This window comes from Mus caroli, unplaced genomic scaffold (genome assembly GCF_978045245.1).
Source record: "Mus caroli unplaced genomic scaffold, Mus_caroli_1 scaffold_6, whole genome shotgun sequence".
Lineage (NCBI taxonomy): Eukaryota > Metazoa > Chordata > Mammalia > Rodentia > Muridae > Mus > Mus caroli.
Window position 1 is genome coordinate 89,525,680 of NW_028227261.1, and position 26,111 is coordinate 89,551,790.

Consider the following 26,111-nt stretch of genomic DNA (forward strand, 5'->3'; position numbering starts at 1 on the left):
TGTATCCTTTAGAGTGTATTTCTAGATCCTGGGAGTGCAGGTGTCAATGTTTCGTCTTACTGAAAAATGTACTCAGACTGATTCTTTAGAAGAATCTCATGACTGCTGTAGGCTGAGGTGCTACAGTGTCAGCTCTGAAGATAGTCAAAAGGACAGCTTTACCTCTGTGAAGTTTTGTTTATCTGTCTCAGCTCTTATCAGAGATGGTGGTCTCACTTGCTTTGAACAGCCTTGAGTTTAGAAAGAATACATGGCAGAGACAGAACTGACCTTTTGTCCCTCTCTTCTTGAGTGGCTTTTCCAGGGTAGACAAAGGAATCCCAGAAAGACTCAAGTAGAAAGAACTGTAGCCAGAGCACATGAAGTCAGTGAGAGAGTCAGAGCCTTGTGCTAAAAGCCTCAAGACCTGCAGAAAATAAGTTGGAGAGGCAAACAGAGAGAGCACTGAAAAGCATGCCATATCTAGGGAGGGAAAAGCTGTATTGGACCCTTGTTCTAGTCCTGTGTGTGTGTGTGTGTGTGTAAACCCATATATTCCTTTTAACTAAGCACCAGGCCCTCATTTTAAAATGTAGATTAATGTACAATGGAAAAAGCAAAAGCATTTTCAATAAATGCTGGTCTAACTGGCAGTCAGTATGTAGAAAAATGAAAAATGATCCATATTTGTCACCTTGCACAAAGTTCAAGTCAAAGTGGATCAAGGACCTCAACATAAAACCAGATACACTGAATCTAACAGAGGAGAAAGTAGGAAAGAGCCTTGAACTCAATGGCACAGGGGGAAATTTCCTAAACAGAACTCCAGTGGCTCACACTCTTAAGATCAAGAAGTGATAAATTGGACCTCATGAAACTGGAAAGGTTCTATAAGGCAAATATCACCATCAATAGGACAAATCAGCAACCTAGAGACTAGGAAAAAATATTCAGTAACCCCACCTCCAATAGAGAGCTAATATCCAAAATATATAAAGAACTCAAAAAACTAACCACCAAAAAACCCAAAGAACCCAATCAAAAAAAAAAAAAAAAAGAGAGAGAGAGAGAGATAGAACTAAAGAGAGATTTCACAACAAAGGAATCTCGGATGGCTGAGAAGGGCTTAAAGAAATGCTCAGAGTCCTTAGTGATCAGGGTAATGCAAATCAAAAGAACCCTGAGATTCCATCTTACAACAATCAAAATGGCTAAGATCAAAACCTCAGTGGGGGAGGATGTGGAATAAGAGGAACAGTCCTCCATTGCTGGCGGGATTGCAAACTGATTAAAAAGCACTCTGGAAATCAATCTGAAGATTCCTCAGAAAATTGGAAATAGATCTACCTGAAGATCCAGCTATACCACTCTTGGGCATACATCCATCATACCACATGGGCACCTCTTCCACTATGTTCATATTGGCCTTTTTTTGTGATAGTCAGAAGCTGGAAACAACCCAGATGCCCCACAACAGAAGAATGGAATCAGAAAATGTGGTTCATTTATACAATGGAATACTAGTCAGCTATTAAGAACTAGAACATCCTGAGTTTTTCAGGCAAATGGATGGAACTAGAAAATATCATCCTGAGTGAGGTAACTCAGACTCAAAGGGACATGCATGGTATGTACTCACGAATAAGGGGATATTAGCCAAAAAAGCACACAATACCCAGGATACAGTCCACAGAACTCAAAAAGGTTAACAAGCCAAAGGGCCCAAGTGAGGATGCCTCAATCCCACTTGGAAGGGAGAAGAAAGCAATCACAGGAGGGGGCAGAGAGGGAGGGATATGGGTGGGAAAAGGGACAGGGAGGGGAAGAGGGGAACATTATCAGGCATTAGGTAGGGGAGGAACAGGATTGAAGCCATGAAGGGCAGCAGAATGAATTGAAACAGGTAACCTCTGGATGTAGGAGGTGTGTGTGTGGTGGTGGTGGTGGGGGGGCTCTAGAATGTACCTGTGAACTAGGAAATAAGAGACTCACAGGACTCAAAGGTATGGAGGTACCTTAGATGAAATGCCCTACAAGGCTGTCTTAGTCAGTGTTTCTATTCCTGCACAAACATCATGACCAAGAAGCACTTGGGGAGAAAAGAGTTTATTCAGCTTACACTTCACACTGCTATTCATCTCCAAAGGAGGTCAGGATTGGAGTTCAAGCAGGTCTAGAAGCAGGAGCTGATCAGAGGCCATGGAGGAATTTTAATTACTGGCTTGGTTCTCCTGGCTTGAGCAGCTTGCTTTCTTTTTTTTTTTTTTTTTTTATTACATATTTTCCTCAATTACATTTCCAATGCTATCCCAAAAGTCCCCCATACCGCCCCCCACTTCCCTACCCTCCCATTCCCATTCTTTTGGCCCTGGCATTCCCCTATATTGGGGCATATAAAGTTTGCAAGTCCAATGGGCCTCTCTTTCCAGTGATGGCCAACTAGGCCATCTTTCGATACATATGCAGCTAGAGACAAGAGCTCTGGGGTACTGGTTAGTTCATCATGTTGTTCCAACTATAGGGTTGCAGATCCCTTTAGCTCCTTGGGTACTTTCTCTAGCTTCTCCATTGGGAGCCCTGTGATACATCCAATAGCTGACTGTGAGCATCCCCTCCTGTGTTTGCTAGGCCCCTGCATAGTCTCACAAGAGACAGCTATCTTTGGGTCCTTTCAGTAAAATCTTGCTAGTGTATGCAATGGTGTCAGCGTTTAGAAGCTGATTATGGGATGGATCCCTGGATACGGCAGTCTCTAGATGGTCCATCCTTTCATCACAGCTCCAAACTTTGTCTCTGTAACTCCTTCCATGGGTGTTTTGTTCCCAATTCTAAGAAGGGGCACAGTGTCCACATTCTGGTCTTCATTCTTCTTGAGTTTCATGCGTTTAGCAAATTGTATCTTATATCTTGGGTATCCTAAGTTTTGGGCTAATATCCACTTAGCAGTGAATACATATAGTGTGAGTTCCTTTGTGATTGTGTTACCTCACTCAAGATGATGCCCTCCAGGTCCATCCATTTGGCTAGGAATTTCATAAATTCATTCTTTTTAATATCTGAGTAGTACTCCATTGTGTAAATGTACCATAATTTCTGTATCCATTCCTCTGTTGAGGGACATCTGGGTTCTTTCCAGCTTCTGGCTATTATAAATAGGGCTGCTATGAACATAGTGGAGCATGTGTCCTTCTTACCGGTTGGGACATCTTCTGGATATATGCCCAGAAGAGGTATTGCTGGATCCTCCAGTAGTACTATGTCCAATTTTCTGAGGAAACGCCAGACTGATTTCCAGAGTGGTTGTACAAGCTTGCAATCCCACCAACAATGGAGGAGTGTTCCTCTTTCTCCACATCCTCGCCAGCATCTGCTGTCACCTGAATTTTTGATCTTAGCCATTCTGACTGGTGTGAGGTGGAATCTCAGGGTTGTTTTGATTTGCATTTCCCTGATGATTAAGGATGTTGAACATTTTTTCAGGTGCTTCTCTGCCATTCGGTATTCTTCAGGTGAGAATTCTTTGTTCAATTCTGAGCCCCATTTTTTAATGGGGTTATTTGACTTTCTGGAGTCCACCTTCTTGAGTTCCTTATATATATTGGATATTAGACCCTTATCTGATTTAGGATAGGTAAAGATCCTTTCCCAATCTGTTGGTGGTTTTTTTGTCTTATTGATGGTGTTTTTTGCCTTGCAGAAGCTTTGCAGTTTCATGAGGTCCCACTTGTCAATTCTCGATCTTACAGCACAAGCCATTGCTGTTCTATTCAAGAATTTTTCCCCTGTGCCCATATCTTCAAGGCTTTTCCCCACTTTCTCCTCTATAAGTTTCAGTGTCTCTGGTGTTATGTGAAGTTCCTTGATCCACTTAGACTTGACCTTAGTACAAGGAGATAGGAATGGATCGATTCGCATTCTTCTACATGATAACAACCAGTTATGCCAGCACCATTTGTTGAAAATGCTGTCTTTCTTCCACTGGATGGTTTTACCTCCCTTGTCGAAGATCAAGTGACCGTAGGTGTGTGGGTTCATTTCTGGGTCTTCAATTCTATTCCATTGGTCTATTTGTCTGTCACTATACCAGTACCACGCAGTTTTTATCACAATTGCTCTGTAGTAAAGCTTTAGGTCTGGCATGGTGATTCCACCAGAGGTTCTTTTATCCTTGAGAAGAGTTTTTGCTATCCTAGGTTTTTTGTTATTCCAGATGAATTTGCAGATTGCACTTTCTAATTCGTTGAAGAATTGAGTTGGAATTTTGATGGGGATTGCATTGAATCTGTAGATTGCTTTTGGCAAGATAGCCATTTTTAAAATGTTGATCCTGCCAATCCATGAGCATGGAAGATCTTTCCATTTTCTGAGATCTTCTAGAATTTCTTTCTGCAGAGACTTGAAGTTCTTATTATACAGATCTTTCACTTCCTTAGTTAGAGTCACGCCAAGATATTTTATATTATTTGTGACTATTGAGAAGGGTGTTGTTTCCCTAATTTCTTTCTCAGCCTGTTTATTCTTTGTGTAGAGAAAGGCCATTGATTTGTTTGAGTTAATTTTATATCCAGCTACTTCACCGAAGCTGTTTATCAGGTTTAGGATTTCTCTGGTGGAATTTTTAGGGTCACTTATATATATTATCATATCATCTGCAAAAAGTGATATTTTGACTTCATCTTTTCCAATTTGTATCCCTTTGATCTCCTTTTGTTGTCGAATTGCTCTGGCTAGGACTTCAAGTACTATGTTGAATAGATATGGAGAAAGTGGACAGCCTTGTCTAGTCCCTGATTTTAGAGGGATTGCTTCAAGCTTCTCACCATTTACTTTGATGTTGGCTACTGGTTTGCTGTAGATTGCTTTTATCATGTTTAGGTATGGGCCTTGAATTCCTGATCTTTCCAAGACTTTTATCATGAATGGGTGTTGGATTTTGTCAAATGCTGTTTCTGCATCTAACGAGATGACCATGTGGTTTTTGTCTTTGAGTTTGTTTATATACTGGATTACGTTGATGGATTTCCATATATTGAACCATCCCTGCATCCCTGGGATGAAACCTACTTGGTCAGGATGGATGATTGTTTTGATGTGTTCTTGGATTTGGTTAGCAAGAACTTTATTGAGTATTTTTGCATCAATATTCATAAGGGATATTGGTCTGAAGTTTTCTATCTTTGTTGGGTCTTTTTGTGGTTTAGGTATCAGAGTAATTGTGGCTTCATAGAATGAGTTGGGTAGAGTACCTTCTGTTTCTCTTTTGTGGAATAGTTTGTGAAGAACTGGGATTAGATCTTCTTTGAAGGTCTGATAGAACTCTGCACTAAACCCATCTGGTCCTGGGCTTTTTTTCGTTGGGAGACTATTAATGACTGCTTCTATTTCTTTGGGGGATATAGGGCTGTTTAGATCATTAACCTGATCTTGGTTCAACTTTGGTACCTGGTATCTGTCTAGGAACTTCTCCATTTCATCCAGGTTCTCCAGTTTTGTTGAGTATAGCCTTTGGTAGAAGGATCTGATGGTGTTTTGGATGTCTTCAGCAGCTTGCTTTCTTATAGAACCCAAACCTACCAGTTCAGAGATGGTGCCACACACATGGGGCCCTTCCCCCTTGATCACTAATTGAGAACATGCCTTATAGCTGGATCTCATGGAGGCATTTCCTCACCTGAAGTTCTTTTCTCTGTGATGATAACTCCAGCTTGTATCAAGTTGACACAAAACCAGCTAGTACAACTGGGGAGTGGGAACTTGTAGAACTTACCTTCAGTAGAAGACAGGGCATCAAGTGGAGGGATGAGACTGCCATCCCACAGTCAAAACTCTGACCTGTAATTGTTCCTGTCTGAAAGAACTTCAGGGAGAAAAATGGGGAAGAGCCTGATGAAAAGGAGGTCCACCAACAAGCCCAAAGTGGAATCCAGCACAAGGTGTGGCCCCAAGGCTGGACACTATTACTGAAGCTATGGAGTACTCACAAAAAGGGGCCTATCATGACTGCGCTTTGAAAGACCCAACAAGCAGCCGAAAGAGTCAGGTGCAGATGTTTGCACCCAACCAATGGACTGAAGCTGTTGACCACTATGGTTGAATTAGGGAAAAGCTGGAAGAAGCTCAGGAGGGGAGTGACTTTGTAAGAGAACTAGCAGTCTCAGCTAACCTGGACCCATGAGATCTCTCAGACACTGGAACACCAACCAGACAGCATGTACCAGCTAATATGGGATCCCCAACACATATACAGCAGAGAACTGCCAGGTTTGGGTTCAGTAAAAGAAGATGCGCCTAACCCTCATGAGACTGGAGAACCCAGGGAGTAGGAAAGTCTGGTGGGGTGAGGGTTGGGGGTGGGGACATTCTTGTGGAGACAGGGGTAGTGGTGAGGAGGAGTTATGGGATGTGGAACAGTCTGAGAGTGGGCCAAAAGGGGGATATAATCTGGAGAGTTAAAAAAAGATTAAATAATTTTTTAATGTAGAATAGGTTAATGGAGTGCTCAGTAATAAATAGTACATTTTTATAATCCCTACTATATCACCTTCACCCTCAAGGCTTAGGGGCTATAGCAAAAGAAAGGGAAGAAAGATTGTAAGAGACAGAGGTTGGGTAGAACTGGACTGACACAATATCTTCTGTTTATCACAGGTATGCTTCACTGATGAGTACAAGGCAGTTTGGGCTGCCTGTATAAGGCCTAGATAAGATCAATATCATTACACATTCTAGCTTGGAGGGATGTGATGCTCATGAGCTCCTGCTCCTAACTAAAGTGTGATGGGCAGCTGATGTCTTCTAGGTTAGGGAGAGTCAGTTTGCTTTAGTAATGTAGCCTCTCATATGGTGACTTCTGTCCAGTAAATGTCCCCAGATTCATTAGTATGGTAGCACAAATTGCACTGAGTCGGCTATTAAAACAAAAATAAGGGTTGGAGAGATGGCTTGGGACTTCAGAACACTTGCTTTTACAAAAGGCTTGAGTTCAGATCTCAGCACCCACACGATGTCTCATAACCACTGAATCTCCAGTTCCAGAGAAACAATGCGCTCTTCTGGTTTCTACTGGGATGAAACATGCATGTAGTACATATTCATACAGTCAAAGCACAATTCATATAAATAAGAAAAAATAGAAATAGTTTAAGATTGTAAAGACAAAAATAAAAAAGAGGACATCAAGTTGGAGAGAAGGCAGAAAAAAAGGATCTGGGAGAAGCTAGGGAGAGAAGTGTGTGTGTGTGTGGGGGGGATCAGCATATGAACCAAATATACTGTATGAAATTTTCAAAGAATTAATAAGTGTATTTTCACATGAAAGTAGAGACTTGACTTTAATAATCTCTTGAAACCTTCTTGAAGATCCTCATCAAAATACAGTATAGCTGAAGACAATTATTTTCTGAAGGGCAGGTCTTCAAGGTGTCCCTAAGGGTAGCCACAAGGTCTGTTTTGTATCTATAGAAACTTAATTCTTCCCTAGTCTGGCCTTTGCAATGGCTGTGATATGTTCTGACCTAGTGACTCTTTCCTCCTGGCCTCACTCAGCTCCAGCTATATTCTGGGAATTTGCCAAACAAATTTCACTGAGGACATTGCTTTACCCTGTAATGACCTTTTCTTTATTCTGGAAGGATCATATCCGAGGTTCTGCCTGCGATTATATGCCCAGTACCTGATAAGCATGTACTAAATGCTCTCTTCCTATATGAAGAAGGAGTTATATTCAGTCTTATACTTGCAATTGATTTCTAGGCCTTGCACATGCAACGGGCTTCAGTTCAGGGTTCGTGCATCTTTATGCTTGGCCTTTGGCATCCTATGATTGCTATGTTTTGAAATAGGAACCATCCTTTCTGTGCAAAATGAAAATGATTCTACTTAGCTTTCAGGGAGTGTATGTCTGTGTTCCTTTGGCTAATAAATGGGGGTGGGATACGATAGAGATGTTTCTGGAAACAGCAGAAAGCACTATGCAAATGTTAGCTCTTCATTATTCTTCCTAACACCAACAGCTTCTTTTCTCCAGTGGCAGCCCAGAGCAACTTGCTGCCCTAACAATAGTGGCCCAGATGTTGGCAACATCTGTCTGTTTCTCTGGGCCTTTGACAGAGAGCTAGTGAACAAAGGAGGAAGGAAATATCTTATTATACAAACATGGGAACATGGTTTCTATCTCCTTTTCATGCCCATCACCCACAGGCACCCCACCTATGGGAGGAGATTCTTGTAGATGCCATGAAAAATTCTTTCAATTTCTTTTCTACTGTTAGCGGTCTGTGTGCTAACAGTGACTTGGCTACACAGTAATGTTTTTACCTGAAGCAGATTACTTAGCCTGCTTTTATTTTTTTTCCCTGCAGAGTGGATGTACTAACGTCAACCTTAGTGATTTTCAGTGAGGACTGTTTTAGTCATTTAAGGTACTTAATTTATGATTGCCAGTGATTTTTATGTAACAGGGGCTTAGAAACTGGACTGAGCATTTTGTTTCTCCTATAATGCTCTGCCCAACAGTGAATGCCAATTGTTAACAGCAAATCCTTGAGATTGTATGCCCATTTTTACTCTTCTGCTTCCTATCGCGCACCAAAACAAGCTTCAAACGAACCTGTAAGCATCCAGGTTCCAATCCTGCCTCTACTTTGGGCTGTAGTCGACGTAGGGAGGTTTTAATTGTCTTGTCCTCTCTGAGCCTTGATCTTCTTCTTTACAAAATGAAAGAATAGCTTTTCTTCTACTTCGTCTTAAAGAGTCCTACAATTTTCTGTCTTCCAACATCTACCCAAATTGGAGCAACTTATTTGGTATGACTTGTACTTAGAAACATTTTTCAAAGGCAAGTGTTCAAAAGCTGTACATTCTCAACCATCCTCAGACCCTAAAAGCTCTCAGCTCCCATGGACTGTGACATTTGGAAAGTGGGATTTGAGCTGAGCAAGACCAGTTGTATCTGGCTCTGCTGGGTTTCCATCCAGCCACTGTTAAGCATCTGTTCAGCGTGGGATGGGGTACATGTCTTGTGCAGAAGGGATTAGATGACACTAGAAAGGGTGTGGAGGAGAAAGAGAGGGGATATCAGGGTGAGGTGGCCTGAATGCCAAACACATCTGTTCTGTCTCTGCTGAGTTATTAGTTTTTCCCTGTAAACCAAACACAATCTGTGCCTGCCTCAGGCTCCCTTCTCAGACTGGTGGTAGGCAGCTGAGTAACTCTGCTGCCTTCTCTGGTCTATAGAACAGAGGGATTGGCATAGGCCTTTTTCTTTCTGCCAACTCATCCATCCATTGCCCAGCCTTGTGCATTCACCATGCTCCAAAGATATGCTCCTGTTACACAGAGATAAGGTACATTAACATTTTTAGTCCAGAGCTGTTGGACCAAATGTGATCTTACAGGTATCTCCTATTCATAAAATGGATAAAAACAACCATTTATAATGGAGCAAGCCTATCAAGCCTGCATTTAATTAGCACAAATTAACCAATATATATTTTATCAGTGGCACAAAATACAGAAACAGTAACATAAGAACTTGGATTTGGATCAGCATCCTCACAGTTACCTTCAAAGAGCCTCTGTACTGCAGAGTCAAATGGGTTAGAAAACACAAATCTGTTGTTTTCTTTCTTTTTTTAATTGAATTTATTTTTTTACTATTATTTTTATTAGGTATTTTCTTCATTTACATTTCCAATGCTATCCCAAAAGTCCCCCATACCCTTTTGGTACCTGCTGATTATAGTGGATGCACTGCACTCCGAGTGACATTTTATTGTTAGAATATCTTGTTTAATTTTTTTTTAAAAAGAAATCATGGCATATATTTCAGACTCTTAGTTACATAGGCAAAAATAAAATGTTTCAGCTCTAAAGGTTGGGCCACCTCAGGCTGGTCTTCCTGGGTTCTCTAAGAAAGCAGGCTGAGCAAACAATAAATAGAGGGCCAATAAGCAGCATTCTCCTGTGTCCACTTCACTAGCTCCTGCCTCAAAATTCCTGCTCTGCTTGAGTTCCTGGCCTAATTTAGTTTCTAATGATGAACTGAAATGTGTAAGTATAAGCTGGATAAACTCTTTCCTCTCTAAGTTGCTCTGGACAAGGTGTTTGATGACATCAATAGTAACTGTAACTAAGATACCATATTAGAGAAAGACAAGTCTTCTATTGTTTCTAAGTTCTACAGGCTCGCCTATAGGCTCATCGTATAGATGCATTTTCTCAACTAAAATATACTCCTTTCTGATGAATCTAGCTTATGTTAAGTTGACATAAAACTAGCCAGGACATACAGTGATAGTTTTAAGAGTATGTTGTCATTGTGTTTCGCTTGATCTTCTTATGTATGTAACACTTGGTAATTTTCCACTGTTTTCATGTCCATCATACAATCTGATACTCACAGTTGCCCTAAGAGTCAAGTCAGGTTAGTTCTTCTTGCTACTTGATTGGTGAGGAATTTAGGCTATGAGAGGCTGAGTGACTCTCTCGATGTCTCATAAAACAGATTTAGTTCTCAGTTCCTAGTCTCCCTGAGCCCAACAGATCTAGATCCAGTACTTTCCTATGATATTTTGCTTTTGAGTGAGGAGGTACTGTCCCATAGGAACTGGAAACAGCCCCTCCTCACAGTTACCATCGGCTCTCAAGGCTCTCAGGCTTGCTCTGCTGCATAGAAGGACAGACAGCTCATGGATCGTCCTGGTGAACAGCAAAGCAGAAGTTCCACATACTGGTCATAGACACAGAAGGGTGAAGAATAGTGCCAGTGTTTCTGCATGTGTCAGGGACAAAAGCAGCAGACAGAAGGGGCCCACCTTGTTCCGAACACAATGAATTAGAAACAAAATACCAGGGAATGAGAAAAAAGCAACTGTTTTGCATTGCAGTGAAATTCTGAGAGTATATTGATTAAAAGGGCAGAAATAGTGTAGTAGATGCTTTTGGAGAGGAGGGAATGGAGGAGCTAGAGAAAGTACCCAAGGAGCTAAAGGGAACTGGAACCCTATAGGTGGAACAACAATATGAACTAACCAGTACGCCCGGAACTTGTGTCTCTAGCTGTATATATAGCAGAAGATGGCCTAGTTGGCCATCAGTGGAAAGAGAGGCCCATTGGTCTTGCAAACTTTATAAGCCTCAGTACAGGGGAACGCCAGGGCCAAGAAGTGGGAGTGGGTAGGTAGGGGAGTGGGGGGGGAGGGTATGGGGGACTTTTGGGATAGCATTGGAAATGTAAATGAAGAAAATACCTAATTAAAAAATAATTTAAAAAAAGGAAAGGAAATTTTCTAGGTGAGTATCATATTAATAACAGCAATTTACTTAGAACATTCTATTGATGCAATTAATGAATATTAGGTTTTAGGGATTTCTGTATCTTTCTCATACAAATTCAAAACAGCTTGAACGATGAGAAAAAGAATGAAACAGATGATAGCTAACGTTTTGTCCTTATTGATGTAAAGAACTCCTTTAAGGACTATGACAAAGACCTGTTCTTCCCCAGTCAGTGTCAGCACTGAGTGTTTGATACCCCATCATGTGGCCATCATTGTCTGCAGTACAGAAATAGCAGTCAGCCATTCCAGAGGAGAAATAGAGTCGGAAGGCTTCATTCCAGGTCCTCTTTATTGCTTTGTGCCCCTCTGCCCTCTAACCTAATTGGAAAGCCTTGGGACATAGACCCAGAACAAGGAAGAATGTTTGACCAAGATGAAAGAATTTTCCTGGATGTATCTGACTAAGTCATTTGAACTGTGCCAAGAGACAGGAATCTTTCCAATTTCTCTTCTGTTCAACCCTATTTCCACTCATTCTATCTTTCCTCTTGCAAAGTACCCTGAAATTTCCAATATCAAGGAACACCTTTTCCTTCCCATGTCCCACAAACATTTTTCTTTCGATGTATTAAATCAATGCAGATGAATATTCATTCACTTTATTTAGATAACTTCATGCAGGAGGTCATTAACCTTATCTGCCTCCTTCAGTGACTTGGAGAATCAGATTGGATGACAGATGCACTTTCACAGAGGGGAGAAAGAGATTCAGTAAAGAAATCAGCCTGCTTGTGAGCACTAGCTCAGAAGCTGTCATGGGTGAGATTTGAACTCCCAAGATCAAATGCCCTGCTCTGTCATCCCTAAGCTAGCTCCGGACAACTGATGACCATGCTTCCTTGGTGAATTCTGCAGGTTAGATAAATAACTGGAGAGTCTTAGGACTAGGCCAATTTGCAGATACTTAGTTCTCTTAAGGAAATCTGAGAGGACTATAAGCAAAAGGTTGAATTTTTTCTGTAGAAAGTACTTTTGCTTATTTTGCTTATCTTAGTCCTAACATTTTTCTGTGGAACTTCTGCTCCTGTTTCCTTCCTAATGCCTTCTCCCTACAATGCATGCACCATTTGATCCTCTGCTAAGCATGGACACCAGGAATTAATAATAATAATTAATAATAATAGAACACCTTATTACCATCTTCTCTGGCAATTTTCTTTCCTGCTTTAATTTTTTTTATTTTGCTTTTTATATTATGATTTCTTACAAGGCTGCTAGATTTGAATAATGGACCCAATAGTCCTTTATCTGCACAACAGATTAAATTGTGTGCTGCCCAGCATTCATATCCATTCCACCATCAGGATTGGAAACATACATTTGTAGATGTCAATGGTTAAGGATATCAACTTAAAGTTATCATTGACTCCATGTCAGACTTGAATCAATTAACACTATTATTTTAAGAATAGAGGCCATCCACTCTAACCAGTCACTGAAATGTATATTCATTTTCAGAAACTATCTTAAAAGATGAGTTACAGATTGAGATTGATAAAGATACTTGGTTTTGACCTCTGACCTTCATAAATGCAGGCACATACATGTGCTCCCTTGTGTATATACATATACCACCTACAGAAAAGAAGTAGAAAGATAATTCTCTTTGCTAAATTCAACTTTTCAAGGAATTGCAAGATATATATATATATACACATACATATTAAAGTAAGATAGCACAATACAGGATATCCCCAACCTCCATCAGGAACAGGGTAGCTCCCTTCCACAGTATGCACTAGCCTCTTGTTGAGTCTGTTGTCTTTTTCCTTTATTATTCCTGGACATGCCTTGCTTGACTCTCTGCCCTGATAACTAACTGTCTTGGGGATTTCCTGATCAATCTCAGTGGGAAAGATCCTCGGGCCTTAAAGACAATTGACAGTTCCATCACCAATGACCAAAAATGGCATCCAAAAATGTGCGTCTAACAAGACTCCTATTGTGTGCCTGGTAATGGGTTTTGAAGAAGCTTGATGGACAGATGATAGAAGCATCAGATGTAGTGGAAATCCTGAAGATGTGGCATTGCTTTTGGTGGTTGCTGTTATCTCTGCCAGTTACTGGTGGTGTTTATATTCATCGCTCTTTCACTACACTTCCTATACTAAGGATTGTATATAAACCACACTGTAGTATACACTTAGTTTATAAAAATGGTCAGAGTCAGGGGATTCTTCGCATGAAGAGACTTGTCAAGCTGACCATTTTAAAATGAGAAAATCAAGGTGGCACCCTGGAGGCTCAATCAGCATAGCATTTGATGACCAGAGTCTAATTTCCTATTATTCACCTACATGTCAGGTGGGCATAGTAGCCCACACCTAATCTTAACATCCAGAAGTCAGAGACAGAGCATCCCCAGAGGAGGTGGGTTATATCAGTTTGTTGAGTGAGCTCCGGGTTCAGGTGGCCAGACCTCAATATATAAGTTGATTCTGAGTGTCAGACTGTAACCTCCACCTGTACATGTGAAACATATTAATATGCATGCATACACACACTCACGTGTACAACACACACACACACACACACACACGTGTGCAGTGTGCAAGCAAATTGGCGGGTGGGGGAAGGTAGCAGCGGCAAGGCTTAAAATAAAGAGGCTGGTCCAGACCTTTATAGATGATCAGATTAGATTTAGACCCAAATTCAGAGCTACTTCCTGGCTGCTGTCTTTCACACAAATCTCCATTATTTCCATATTTCCATACTGATGCATACAGGGAAACTGCAGCAGTTTATAAAGTTTGGAATTTGCACTGTTTTTTTTTTCCTTTGTTTTCCTCCAACATCAGATACAAGTTAGCCAGGTACACACATTTGCTTCCTAATACTTCCTATAGACTGAATGCCTTTGCCAGAAATCAATGTGGCATTAAAAGCATTATTTTCTTCATCATTTAAGTATGTTCTGGTCTCTCACCGAGAATAAGATTTTAGAACAACTCAAGCACAGCCCTAGGCTCAAGAGGCTAATAGATACTTGGAGAACCTTCTGCCTATGGTCTAATCTGTTCTTCCTGCAAACCATCCAAAAATATTTGTTAAAAAAACAATAGGGTACTAAGTGGTACTTTTGATGTTTAGGGGGAAAATAAATCATTGCTGTTTATGAATAACCAAATTCTATTTCTTTTGGGGTACAAAAAAATTGAACACATTAGCATGTAATATAGTCAAGTGCAGGAAAAAGTAAATGATATAGTGGAAGTTAAGTAAAGATAAGGGGAGAAAAGTCTTGGGATTGAATGACAGTGAAGAACCCTACTAGAAGGGACTACAATGAGAATATGCTCATCAACATAGTCCCAGTAGCAGGTGTCTCCCCTGCCCTGCTGCCATATCAAACCTCTTTTACTCTGAGTAACTTTGATTTCTCATGAGGCCAGCATCAGGTTGACTGTGCAGAAGGCAAACCACCCCCCCACCCCCACCCCCCACAGAGGAAACTTATTTTACATGCCTTGCCTTTGGTATAGCCTACATTCCCACTTCAGAAATCTCTATAATTGACATAATGCTAACTGTTGGTATAGGGGTAGGAGTGTTTTTGTGGATATAGGAGCCTGGACTGAGATACTGAGTGAAGGATGAGGGATCTTCTCATCTTCCATTCATACCTTTTATGACAGTGACAATTTCAGGATGATCACAGCAACTTACAGCACATGGATTCAGATTCAGATTCTAAAATCAAATCTGTGCTCTGCCACTAAACAACCTTGTGAACTCAGGCAGAGTGCCCTGTTGGAGGCTTAGTATACTCAATTGCTAAATGAAATTAAGGATGCCTAGCTTATTTGGCTGCTGCAGCCATCTTGTGTTTTTTAAACAATTGGGAATGTGAGGCATGGATTCTATGTTGGCTTCCATAGTTTATAAGAAACAAGGGACAGACTAGGGTCTATGATTCCTTCCTCAGTGTATTTTTCATAAGCCAGAATTCATGACACCATTATTCTATGAGCACTGATGTGTTAGATCCCTTTTGTGCAGCTGTTCATTTAATCTTCACAATGCTGTCATTCGATCAAGACTATTGTTTTTCACTTTCAAATAAAAGAGCAGAGGCTCAAAAAAAAATTCCTTGACCCATGTCAGGCTTTCCAACTGCTAAATAACAGTGTGGATGCTCCAACTTATAGCCACTATGCTGCTCAGTGGGCTCTATAGCAGTCCAGTCCCATTTTGGATGTAAGTATACCTGATTGCATGGGCAGTCCTTTTCCCTTTTAATTTATCTTTAATTGGAGTTACAGGGAATTCTGTTTTATTCCCACTCCCTCTATGATTTGCACTGGATGCTGTGAGAAACCCTTTGCTTCTCATGGTTTCCCCCTGGCATAAAATTTATCAAACTGTGCCTGGTAGTAATTATCTGCTTGCATATCTATTCCCCCCAAACAACTGCACATTTTTCAAGGGCATATCTGTGTATTTCTAAATCCAGGCAAATAGTTTGGCACAGGGTCAGTATAAAACAACAAGGTGGTACAATTACAACCTTGAATAGGAGGATGGGGAGTTTGGGAACAGCATGGATAACACGTAGTGAGTTCCAGGCTACCATTGGACAACATTGTGAGATCTTGTCTGAAAAGAGAATATACTGTACAATTTTTTAATTTTATTTTAATTAGATATTTTCCTCATTTACATTTCCAATGCTACCCCAAAAGTACCCCATACCCTCACCCCCCATTCCCCTACCCCCTCACTCCCCTTCTCCCCCACTCCTACTTCTTGGCTCTGGCGTTCCCCTGTACTGAGGCATATAAAGTTTGCAAGACCAATGGACCTTTCTTTCCACTGATGGCCCACTATTCCATCTTCTGATTCATATACAGCCAGAGACACGAGCTCCAGGGGGTACTGGTTAGTTCATATTGTTGTTCCACCTATTTTATCTGATCTCTACCACAACATATTTGGGTAAGTGTTAGTCCTGTCATTCCAGAGCTTCAAAACTTAAGCATCACAGAGAGACTTTATTAAGGTCACAATACTGGTTGATGACATCATGAGAAGTTCTGAACTTGACTGTTTCCAAGTGTTTCCTTAAAGCAGTGCAGAGAATGAATAGATCAAGGGAGGCAGCACCCCTCCCTGACCACAGAGAGTCTATCTGTTTATTTCAGTGACTTAAAATTATCGGAAGAAAATCAATCCTCTTCTATCCCCATTATCCATCCTTTCGAGTAGGATCTGAGAGAGCTTGAGAGGCCACCTAAGGATATGGAGAGGGATAGTGTTTTGTGCTTAATGGCTTGTGTGAATTATCCTGTTACATACAGATGGAGGATTCCCAGACTGTTGTAGGTGTATTTCAACTACTTATCCTCAAAGAAGTATACTTAATGTACTCATTCATTTATTCATTCATTTCTTAAACGGTAAGTTAACTAAAAATCTCCTAGGACCATGTATTGTTCACAATCATTTTGAAAGAAATAAAACCTGTCCTCTCCATTCATTGATTCTCAGCATAGAAATAGAGTAGATGCATAATGATACCTTCTCAGATCTTGGAATAGATCCTAAGAAATATGCAGTTGATTAATGTTATATCTGCTTGGCCATGAAAGGAACAGAATGGCATGGTTTCTGCCCCTAGAGAGCCAGCAGGGCAGGAGCCTCCACAAGTGTTGATGGTTGCTGTGGGCGTAAGGTGCGTTTATATAATAACGTATATATTTTCACATTTCTCCTTTGAGGAATGTCCTCTCTCAAGGTTAATGACTCCATGATAATCAGAGACAACAGGAGTCTGGGAGGCAAGGGTGTCTCTAATGTCTCAGCAAAATGGTAGAAAACTATGATCTTTAGGACAGCGCTTAAGGCCGTGGGAAAGAATCCTGAAAACATTAGTTAAATATATATAATTTCTCAACTTTGCAAAATATAAGGGTGCAATGTGAATTGTATAAGGAGCTTCACAGTTCTAAGGGAACAAAGGTAGGTACACTTTGAGCCAGCTTATCAGAAAGTTATGAAGGAAGGAGATAAAGAAATTTCGGGAGTGGAAATCCCAGGACAAGATCACACCCAGCTAAGTTTTTTGTTTGTCTGTTTGTTTGTTTATACTTACAAAGGTAGGCAGATTCCTGAGTTCAAGGTCATCTTGAGACAGAGCCAGTTTAGAAACAGACCCAGACATGTGTTTATGCTTGTTCTCTCTAAGAATCAAGAGGCTAGGGTCAAGGGATGCTAATTCATGGGACACTCAAAATAGAACTTGGGTTAATGACTGAATTGATATGTAAATAAAATACTGGACTTTTGATATTCCAGAGATGAGGTATCCAGAGAGTTTTTAGAATAGCAAGAGAAAGCTATCTAGAGCAAAAAATACACACACATACACATACACACACACACACACGCGCATACACACACACACACAGAGAGAGAGAGAGAGAGAGAGAGAGAGAGAGAGAGAGAGAGAGAGAGAGAGAGAGACCTACACTTGACCTAGCTATTTTAGAGAATTCATGACCCTGGACTTATTACTTCAAAAACTACATAAAGAAGTCAGGTGGGTCATTTCAGTCAGAGGAACACTGTCATAAGAAACACAGCATGTTGCTGTGTTAGTTTATTTTTTAGGTGCTTGTAGTGCCTTCATCCATACTTGAAATCTTAGGCAAAGTAGCAAAAGCATATAGGTATTCCATCTGACCTAAAGAGTTTTCAAGGCCAGAGTTGGCTTTCTTATCTTCTGAAATATTAGAGCAAGGATGGCTATTGTTTGCCTTTAGGGCAGGTGTTGGGGACACACACCTATGATGCCAACATTGGACAGGCAGAAACGTGAAGATCTCAGGTTCAAAGATTACTTGGCCTAAGAAGCAAGCTGCAGCTCTGCCTGTCAGACTCTATCTGAAAATATCTGAATTAGTAAAGAGCGAGAGAGAAGAAAAGATTTTTAAAGGTACACAATTTTATCTGCACCTTCCTAGGAAGGAACACAGTTGTGCCTCACAGCCCGGAAGCAGGGTGAGATGTATTGAAACTATCTCACACTACACTGTCTGGCAAAAACTGAGGTCATCAATATCTCATGTTTAAATTTGTAAGGGAAATAGAGTCTTGAATCAGCAATAAAGATGGTACATCTCCTAAGATCTGCTAAGTTATTATGTTAGACGTGTTGTTATATAAAGTGATCTGATTGCGTTCCCCCCATTAATTCTCAGTTACATGCTAGTAACCCTCGTTGTTGATGAAAAATGGGAAAGTTAAGTGACTTAACCACAACCCACAACTAAAATGCAGTAAAGGCAATCCTACCATGCCTGTTGGGGTCATGATCAGTACCTCATAGCCGAGAGTTTATTAGCTCCAGTCCAGTGGATAAATTATTGTCTATTGGATTCGGATTATGTGAAGGCTTAACTCCTTTTCTGATATGGCCTAAAGGCAATTAAAGTTATATAATCTATTAAGCAATAGGCAGAGGTTGAATATTTTCCAAAGAACCACATTGTGTTTCTACATTTCCCTCCTCTTCTGCATTGTCTTGGGAAATAAAATATGCATCTAAGACATACATGATAAATAGGGTGACTTATTTAAAAGAAAAACACCTTTTATTTTCTTTAATAGGGCCTTCTTAAACAGGTCAGCCAATATTTCCCTAGAGGCAAAGAAATAAGTGTAGATAAATATAACTAATTATACACATAAAGAGGGGTGTTGGTATATTGTTACAAATGTGAATATGTATAAGTATTTATATACAACAGCTTATCTTTTATGTGTATTTATCTTCCTTTAACAAATTGATTATTTATACATGCAAACATCTTTCATTTGATTATGGGCTAGGATCTTGCATAACATAGCGTATTATTCAGGAAATCATTAATTAGATAGGTCCTTCTCTGGCCCAATGCTAGAATCCAGTCCTCAGTCATCATTGGTATCTCCTTCTTCCTCCTCCTTTACTGCCAATCAACCTTCCTATTCTGTCATGTACATGTTATAGAAACCCCAGTAGCCAGCTGCATATCTCCACAGCCTTAGTTATATTAGTTTTTATCATTTCTGTTAAACCAAGGGCTCTCAGTTTGTTTTGTTTCAGTTTTTTTTTTTCTTATGACTTTCCTGTACACTTAGGGTATTTCCCTAAAATTTCCTGGCCTCTACTCACTGCTCACTAGCTAATAATACAAATCCTATACCACCCTTAGCTCTGACAACAATAACTGCTCCTCATTCCAAATGGCACCTGGGGCACAAATTTATCCCATGTTAGAAACACCATTTTACCTTGTCATGAGAAACCTCAGTGGCCTCCCTGATTTCTGTCTCCCTACCGCATACAACATGATCTTCCTACAGCCACAGCATGATTCTACCAACCTATGTCAAAAATAAAGCTTACTGAGTCCTCATGAATCTCTCAAAGGTGTACATTTGACACTAGCTTACTCACAAATATGGAGTCCTGACTGTGTGACAAAAACTTGAACTTCAGCTGAGTCAATGGGAGATGAAGTAGATCTGTTTCTACCAGCTCTCATTGTGGTAGGAAAAGGAATTTAGATTAAGGAAGAGGGGAAATAAAGGCAAACAGGTCATCTAGCACTCATTTAAATGATTACCATGGAAGCTATCTCAACCTGGCACAGGAGAGAAATGGTAGCTTCCAGAACCTCTTTCATGAAGGATATTTTCTTGACTGACAGGTTTATTAGCAGCTATGGTGGGTATGACTACAAAATCTTTCTCTAAATCATTTGTAGGATATTCTATGCTCATGGCCAAAATATTCTTCTTCTCTCAGTGACATATGTACCACAAAGGGATTGGATTACTTTCTTACACACCTTATGCATAGGCTGAAGCCCCAGAGCAACTTCTCAGAGAACATGGATGCTTGTCCCATCCTACCATACTCCCTCTGTTACTAGGCATTTGGCCAAATAGAACATCCAATGGGTCACCTGCTCAAAGCTATCATGTGGCTGCCTGCCAGGGACCGGAAACAAGTGGTAAGGAGGGAAGGACATTACGTGGGAGAATATGCATGTTCACAGCTCTGAGGATTAAAGGCCCGTGTTCTTATCACTGCTGAACAGAGTATTATAAATCCAGACTTAGAATACCAAATCCCCTTGCGGCTTGGCCATTGTGAGGGAATATTAAAAAGGCCAGAGACAGAAATAATCAGTTTCCAAATGACACATTGTCAAATAAAGCATTTCCCATATTATCCTCTTTCCATTCTCTTGCTTCTTCTCCTATGCCTGGATATTTTAACATAAGAAATAGATGAAAATGAGGCCAGGCAGAATGACATGCCAACTGTGACTTCTCTGAAGGCTATCTCTTGGGAGGGTGTCTTAGGGGTGTTTTTTAGTCCCTAAACCCTGCAATTTATGAGTTTTGATATTGTTTGTGCAAGCACACAAGGTAAAGGTGCTCAGAGAAAAAGCAGAGCAGCTAAAGTAACATACAATGTATTCTCAGGGGCTGTGTGTGTGTGACAGAGTTACTGACAAGGCCTTATACTTACATGTCTCCAATGTAACTAGGGGTATTTCTTACAACATTTTCTACATTACACTACAGGCTAGGAAATAGCATTTCATAACCTGGCCTGGAAAGATGGCCTGAAATCATCAGTTGGATGTAGTATAGCCAGATCACGGGGAGCTCTGCAACACTTGGACACAAAGAAGCAAAGATCATGTATGGTGAATGTCAATCAGAGACTTGACTGGGCTGAGAATGTATAAAGCACACTATTGTTTGTATATTAAACAGTGATTCATAAGAGGTTTAATTCAGCAGGGAAAGAAGGAAAAATGAGAGATCAGGCATTTTCTCTGCTCCCTGGATGGCACAGTGTGAGTCACTTTGCTTTTGCTATGATGAACTAAAACCATAGGCACAATAAATGTTTCTTCCCTTTGCTTTCTCAAGAGTTTATTCATGGTGCTGTAGTGGCATTGAAGATGTTCTCAGAAGACATAACCCCTAAGATAAAGAATATGGAAGGAAGAGTTTTAGTGATCAGATCCGATTCCTGGGGCTTCTATAACAGCTATCATAAGCTATGTGGCCTAAAACAAAATAAAATTATCCTCTAATTGCTCAAGGTCAGAAATCACCCAAAAGATGCCACCAGGGGACACTAATTCCAGAAGCTCTATTAGAATAATCTACCCCAGCTTGGGAAGGAAAGCCTGTGGACCTGTGGTATTCTGTGGCCTTCAGTTGGGTCACCCTAATTTATGTCTTTGTCTTCACCTTACCTTCCATCTATGTGTTCATGCCTCTATGTTCTCTCCTGTTAGTGGGACATCAGCCAATTTTTTTAGGGTTTTTCTAATTTCATATGCCTTCACCTTCACTAATTATATTCACAAAGTTATGATTTCCAAATGAGGTCACCCCTTGAGGTCTTGTGAGGGCATGTTTCTTGGAGTACATTATTCAGTGCACTTTAGAGAGTAAAAGATCACTGTAGATAAAGGTGACAATGAATTGATGTAAAGGACCATCATACTTTAGGGACAAGCTAGCCAGTCAGTTTGGCTCTATGGTGAGATAAAATAGGCAGGATAGGTGAGTCTTGAAGGGAATAAAAGCACGGAAAGAAAGCAAGGGTGCTGCCATGAAACATCTAGAGTACCAGGCTAAGAAGTGCCAGGCAGAGTGAGAAGATTTGTTCTAGAGTAGAGAGATAGAGAAACTAAAGGAAGGAGGCTTCTATTTGTGGATTTTCTGTGGCAGATATCTCTTACTCAGGTCAGGTGTTGTCTTTTTAAATTCTTAGCATAATTCTTCACAATGAGAATAGGAGCCTATGGGAGCCCAAGGAGGTAACCATTTTAGTACACTTGTCACAGGCAGTAGTATGCAGTGAGTCAGAGCCTCACATATTCTGGACACTGGCTTTTCATGTCATAACCATCTGTCCTTATCATTTCATGGCCTTGTTCTTGCCTGCTTCTATTGGGGAATCGATGGGCATTCTCAATAATGGATTTGGGAAAATAGAAAAATCCTACAGAGAGACAGGCGAGGAAACAAGAATAAAGAAGATAAGGGGATTCATTCTTCCTTCCTCTTACTCAAGAGCATAGTGAAATTCTCAGACTCATAAAGAAGATGTAAATCAAGTTCCTCCACACACACTTTTGCATTTGCACACTCATGCAAAACTGATAACCAATAGACTGCTATTTGGGGCAGAGGGAAGATTTTCAGTCCTTCACCATTTTTGTTTATCTTAAAAAACAAACACACAAACAAATAAACCAAAGATGTTTTCCCTCATATTGGATGTAGCATCAGGTTGACTCTGAGACCAAAGGGCTTCAGTACCAGCCTTTGAACTTTGTCTTCTTCTTAACTTGCTTTATGAAAATCCACAATTGTCCACCCAACATTCCTCCCTCCTTCTATGATACTTGTTTTGTCCTGAAGATTTTTTGTTTTGTTTTGTTTTGTTTTGGTCACCAGTGTCTGGATGTGCTCCTCCAGTGTGCTCAGAGGCTGTATGCCCCAGCTCTCGATGACACATCAATTGCTTTTTCTCTTTCTTCACTTGTCTCTGGTGAAAGAATCTGGAGTTGGAATATGGCACCATTAGCATGGACCAGTTCTAGCAACCTTAGCCACTTCTGGTGACTCAGTGTGCTATTTTTCCCTGCTGAGTCATGTGTTTTTCTTTCCTGAGTTGAATGTCCAAATGAAACAGAGGTAGTTCAGTGGTTCTCTCAAGGGCCTCACGCTTATACATGGCCCTCCAGTTTGCAGTGAATTCTTTTGCTTTTTAGTGGTGTTGATACAACAACCCTGCAGGTTCCCTGGCAGAGGAACATTTAGAGCCCATGCTTACCAGCAGCCAATTTCTGATATGTTCTCCACATCCCTCAACTTTCATCCTATCTCCCTCTATAAAGAAGTCTTTGCCTGACATATTTTACATATACTTGAAAATTTATACATATGTGCTTTGAAATAAAATCATGCAGTGGTGGTAAGGTTATGTTCAGTTTTTGTTATTGATTTTTAAGTTGTGATATCTAGGAAAGTATTCCTTGGAACCTTACTGTAGATCACTGCCAAGTTCAAGACAGGACTTCTGTCCTGCTATAATTCTCCCACCCCAAACTTATACGCAGCTATCTTCCAACCCTACCCATTTTAAGAGAGGATACATGTATATTTACTGTAGTGAATTATAGATCTTAGATAAAAGAACATTGTAGTGTTTGCTATGTGTTTGGTCAGCAGGATACAGGGATCAATTTAGTGTAAAGATGATAAGATTGTTAAACCGTATCTTCTGGAGTCACCTTTTCTCAAGACACACTAACAGAGCTGTACTAAGCGGTACCAAAACCCAAAGAGGTGAAAAACTCCTGTTATCCACCGTTGTCAGGGACCTGGAAGATGAATGCTTATTTAGGGAATATTCTGCCCTCAGAAAATCATAGACAAGATCATTTCATAAATTTCAAACATGTGCCATATTTCTAATACCCCAAGGTTAGATAGACTAAAGATAAAATAAATTTCAGTCTATCTTAAGTTTCTAATTAAAGGAGCCTTGGGAAGTTTTCTTTCATTCATTCATTCATTCTTCAAACATGTTTTAAGAACCTACATTGTACCCCAAACCCCTTCTTGAAAAATCAAAGATTAAAGGACTGGAAGTGAAGAAAATACAGACTGTATTAAATGAAGAAAATATCTAATAAAAAATTGTTAAAGAAATATTTGAATTTGGATAATGCAATCTAATACTATCTAAAAGTTGTGATGGAGTGTAGGGGATTTTACTATCTCTTGAGATTCAGGGAAACTCATGTTGAAGATAATAAAATAAGGCTGAGAGAATGTGATGGACTGTCCTGGGGCTGCTCAGCTGGTAGGAGAAACAAGAAAGCAACCACCTGCATTTAACAAGGTAGATAGTCCTAACATGGCTGTTACTGATGTTTTTGTCTTCGTATCAAACTTTTGTTTTTGTTTTTTTTTTTTCTTTTTTTGGGTTTTTTTGTTTTTTGTTTTCCGAGACAGGGTTTCTCTGTGTAGCTTTGGCTGTCCTGGAATTCACTCTGTAGACCAGGCTGGCCTTGAACTTAGAAATCCTCCTGCCTCTGCCTCCCGAGTGCTGGCTTTAAAGGCATGCACCAGTACTGCCCGGCCACAAGTTGTTAATGAAATTATCTGGACTGGGAAGTAGTGTCTCTCTAACTATAAATCCATCAATGGTGGAACCCTTGGACCCAAACTAATTGGGGCAGATAGGAAAGCAATCTGGGTCTACTATCGACAAACCAGTGGCCCATTTCTTTGCCCTTCTTTATTTCTCCTCCAGGGTGGACTTATTGCACTTCTCCTCCTGCTGTTGGTGTTCACAGTGGCACTGTATGCCCAGCGTCGCTGGCAGAAGCGCCGGCGCATCCCACAGAAGAGTGCAAGTACAGAAGCTACTCATGAGATTCACTACATCCCATCAGTGCTGTTGGGTCCTCAGGCCAGGGAGAGCTTCCGCTCCTCCAGACTTCAGGCACACAATTCAGTCATTGGTGTGCCTATCCGGGAAACCCCCATCCTGGATGACTATGACTATGAAGAGGAGGAGGAACCACCCAGGCGAGCCAACCACGTCTCCCGTGAGGATGAGTTTGGTAGCCAGATGACCCATGCCCTGGACACCTTGGGAAGGCCAGGAGAAGAGAAAGTGGAATTTGAGAAGAAAGGTGAGCCCTTTTTACTCTTTCCTGGGGCATAGGGAGAGGTGCAGGGGTTGGGGACATACCCAGAGTCTTTTGAGATTAGTCATTATGGATCTTAAACCCATCACTCTGCTGAGTTGACCCATAACTCCATCTCTTTTGGCTTTTCACAAATTACAGAAATATCGAAGCAATACCTGGGGTTTTGAGAGCACCAGAGATTCCATAGTCCAATGCCTCTGAATGTTTCCTAACTACCTCCCTCGACAGTCTTTTCACTATCAAGAATTTGGCCTATTTCTGGACATTCTTATTAGAAGCTGTTTTTCTCCTCCCACAAAATTTGAAAACTTTGTCTTTGTCCTTCTTGTCCATAAAGAAATTGAATCTATTTCTCCTTCTCCAAGAAATATCTTGGGAATTTTGACAAGAGAAAAATAGAAAGTACCCATTACTTCTGTAAATCAGCCTCTTCAGCCTTCTTGAGTGAAATACATTTCAGGCATTTCGCCATCCTGGAACTGTCTTCTGGATGGAGTGCCTCATTTCTCATATCTTAGAGTGTTATACCTAGGAGGACATCCTTCCTTGTCCAGCTGGGAATGTTCCAGTACAGAGCATCATAGAACTTTCCCCTCTCTCTGGCATAATGGCACAGTCCCCAACATACTCTCCCACATGGAGATGGAAAGAGAAAATATCTTAGAGTGGGAGGAGGTGACCACTATTGTTCTTATTTGCTGTCTACTTCTTCCTGTATCCCTCCATGCCCACTTCTTTCCTCTCTCCAGCCCACCCTGTTATTGAGATAAAACCATATGATGTTTTATCATCATATGCTAAAATGATGGAGTCTACACTTACAGCACAGTGTTTATCAGTAGGTATTACAATGGAAACAGGGTTACCACATACACTATTTCCACTTCTGTAAACCTAGGCAAGTTACACATTCATCTTTGATCAGATGGCATGGCTGTAAGTGTTCTGCTTTGCAGAGGGATTGTAAGATTTCAATGAGTTATACATGAGAAGTCTAAGATTTACAGTCAATGCCTACCCTCCCCCTCCCCTATAAACCTGCTGG

General features: G+C 40.6%; 1 protein-coding gene across 3 annotated transcripts in view; it reads left to right on the forward strand.

Annotated features, from left to right (window-relative positions):
- Astn2 (astrotactin 2) overlaps positions 1-26,111 on the forward strand; it is a 1,028,198-nt gene that overhangs the window by 195,025 nt on the left and 807,062 nt on the right. For all 3 annotated transcript variants that reach the window (XM_021160104.2, XM_029476271.2, XM_021160105.2), the window contains exon 3: positions 24,664-25,048. In XM_021160104.2, the coding sequence (XP_021015763.1) occupies positions 24,664-25,048 (385 nt within the window). The remainder of the gene's footprint in view (positions 1-24,663; positions 25,049-26,111) is intronic.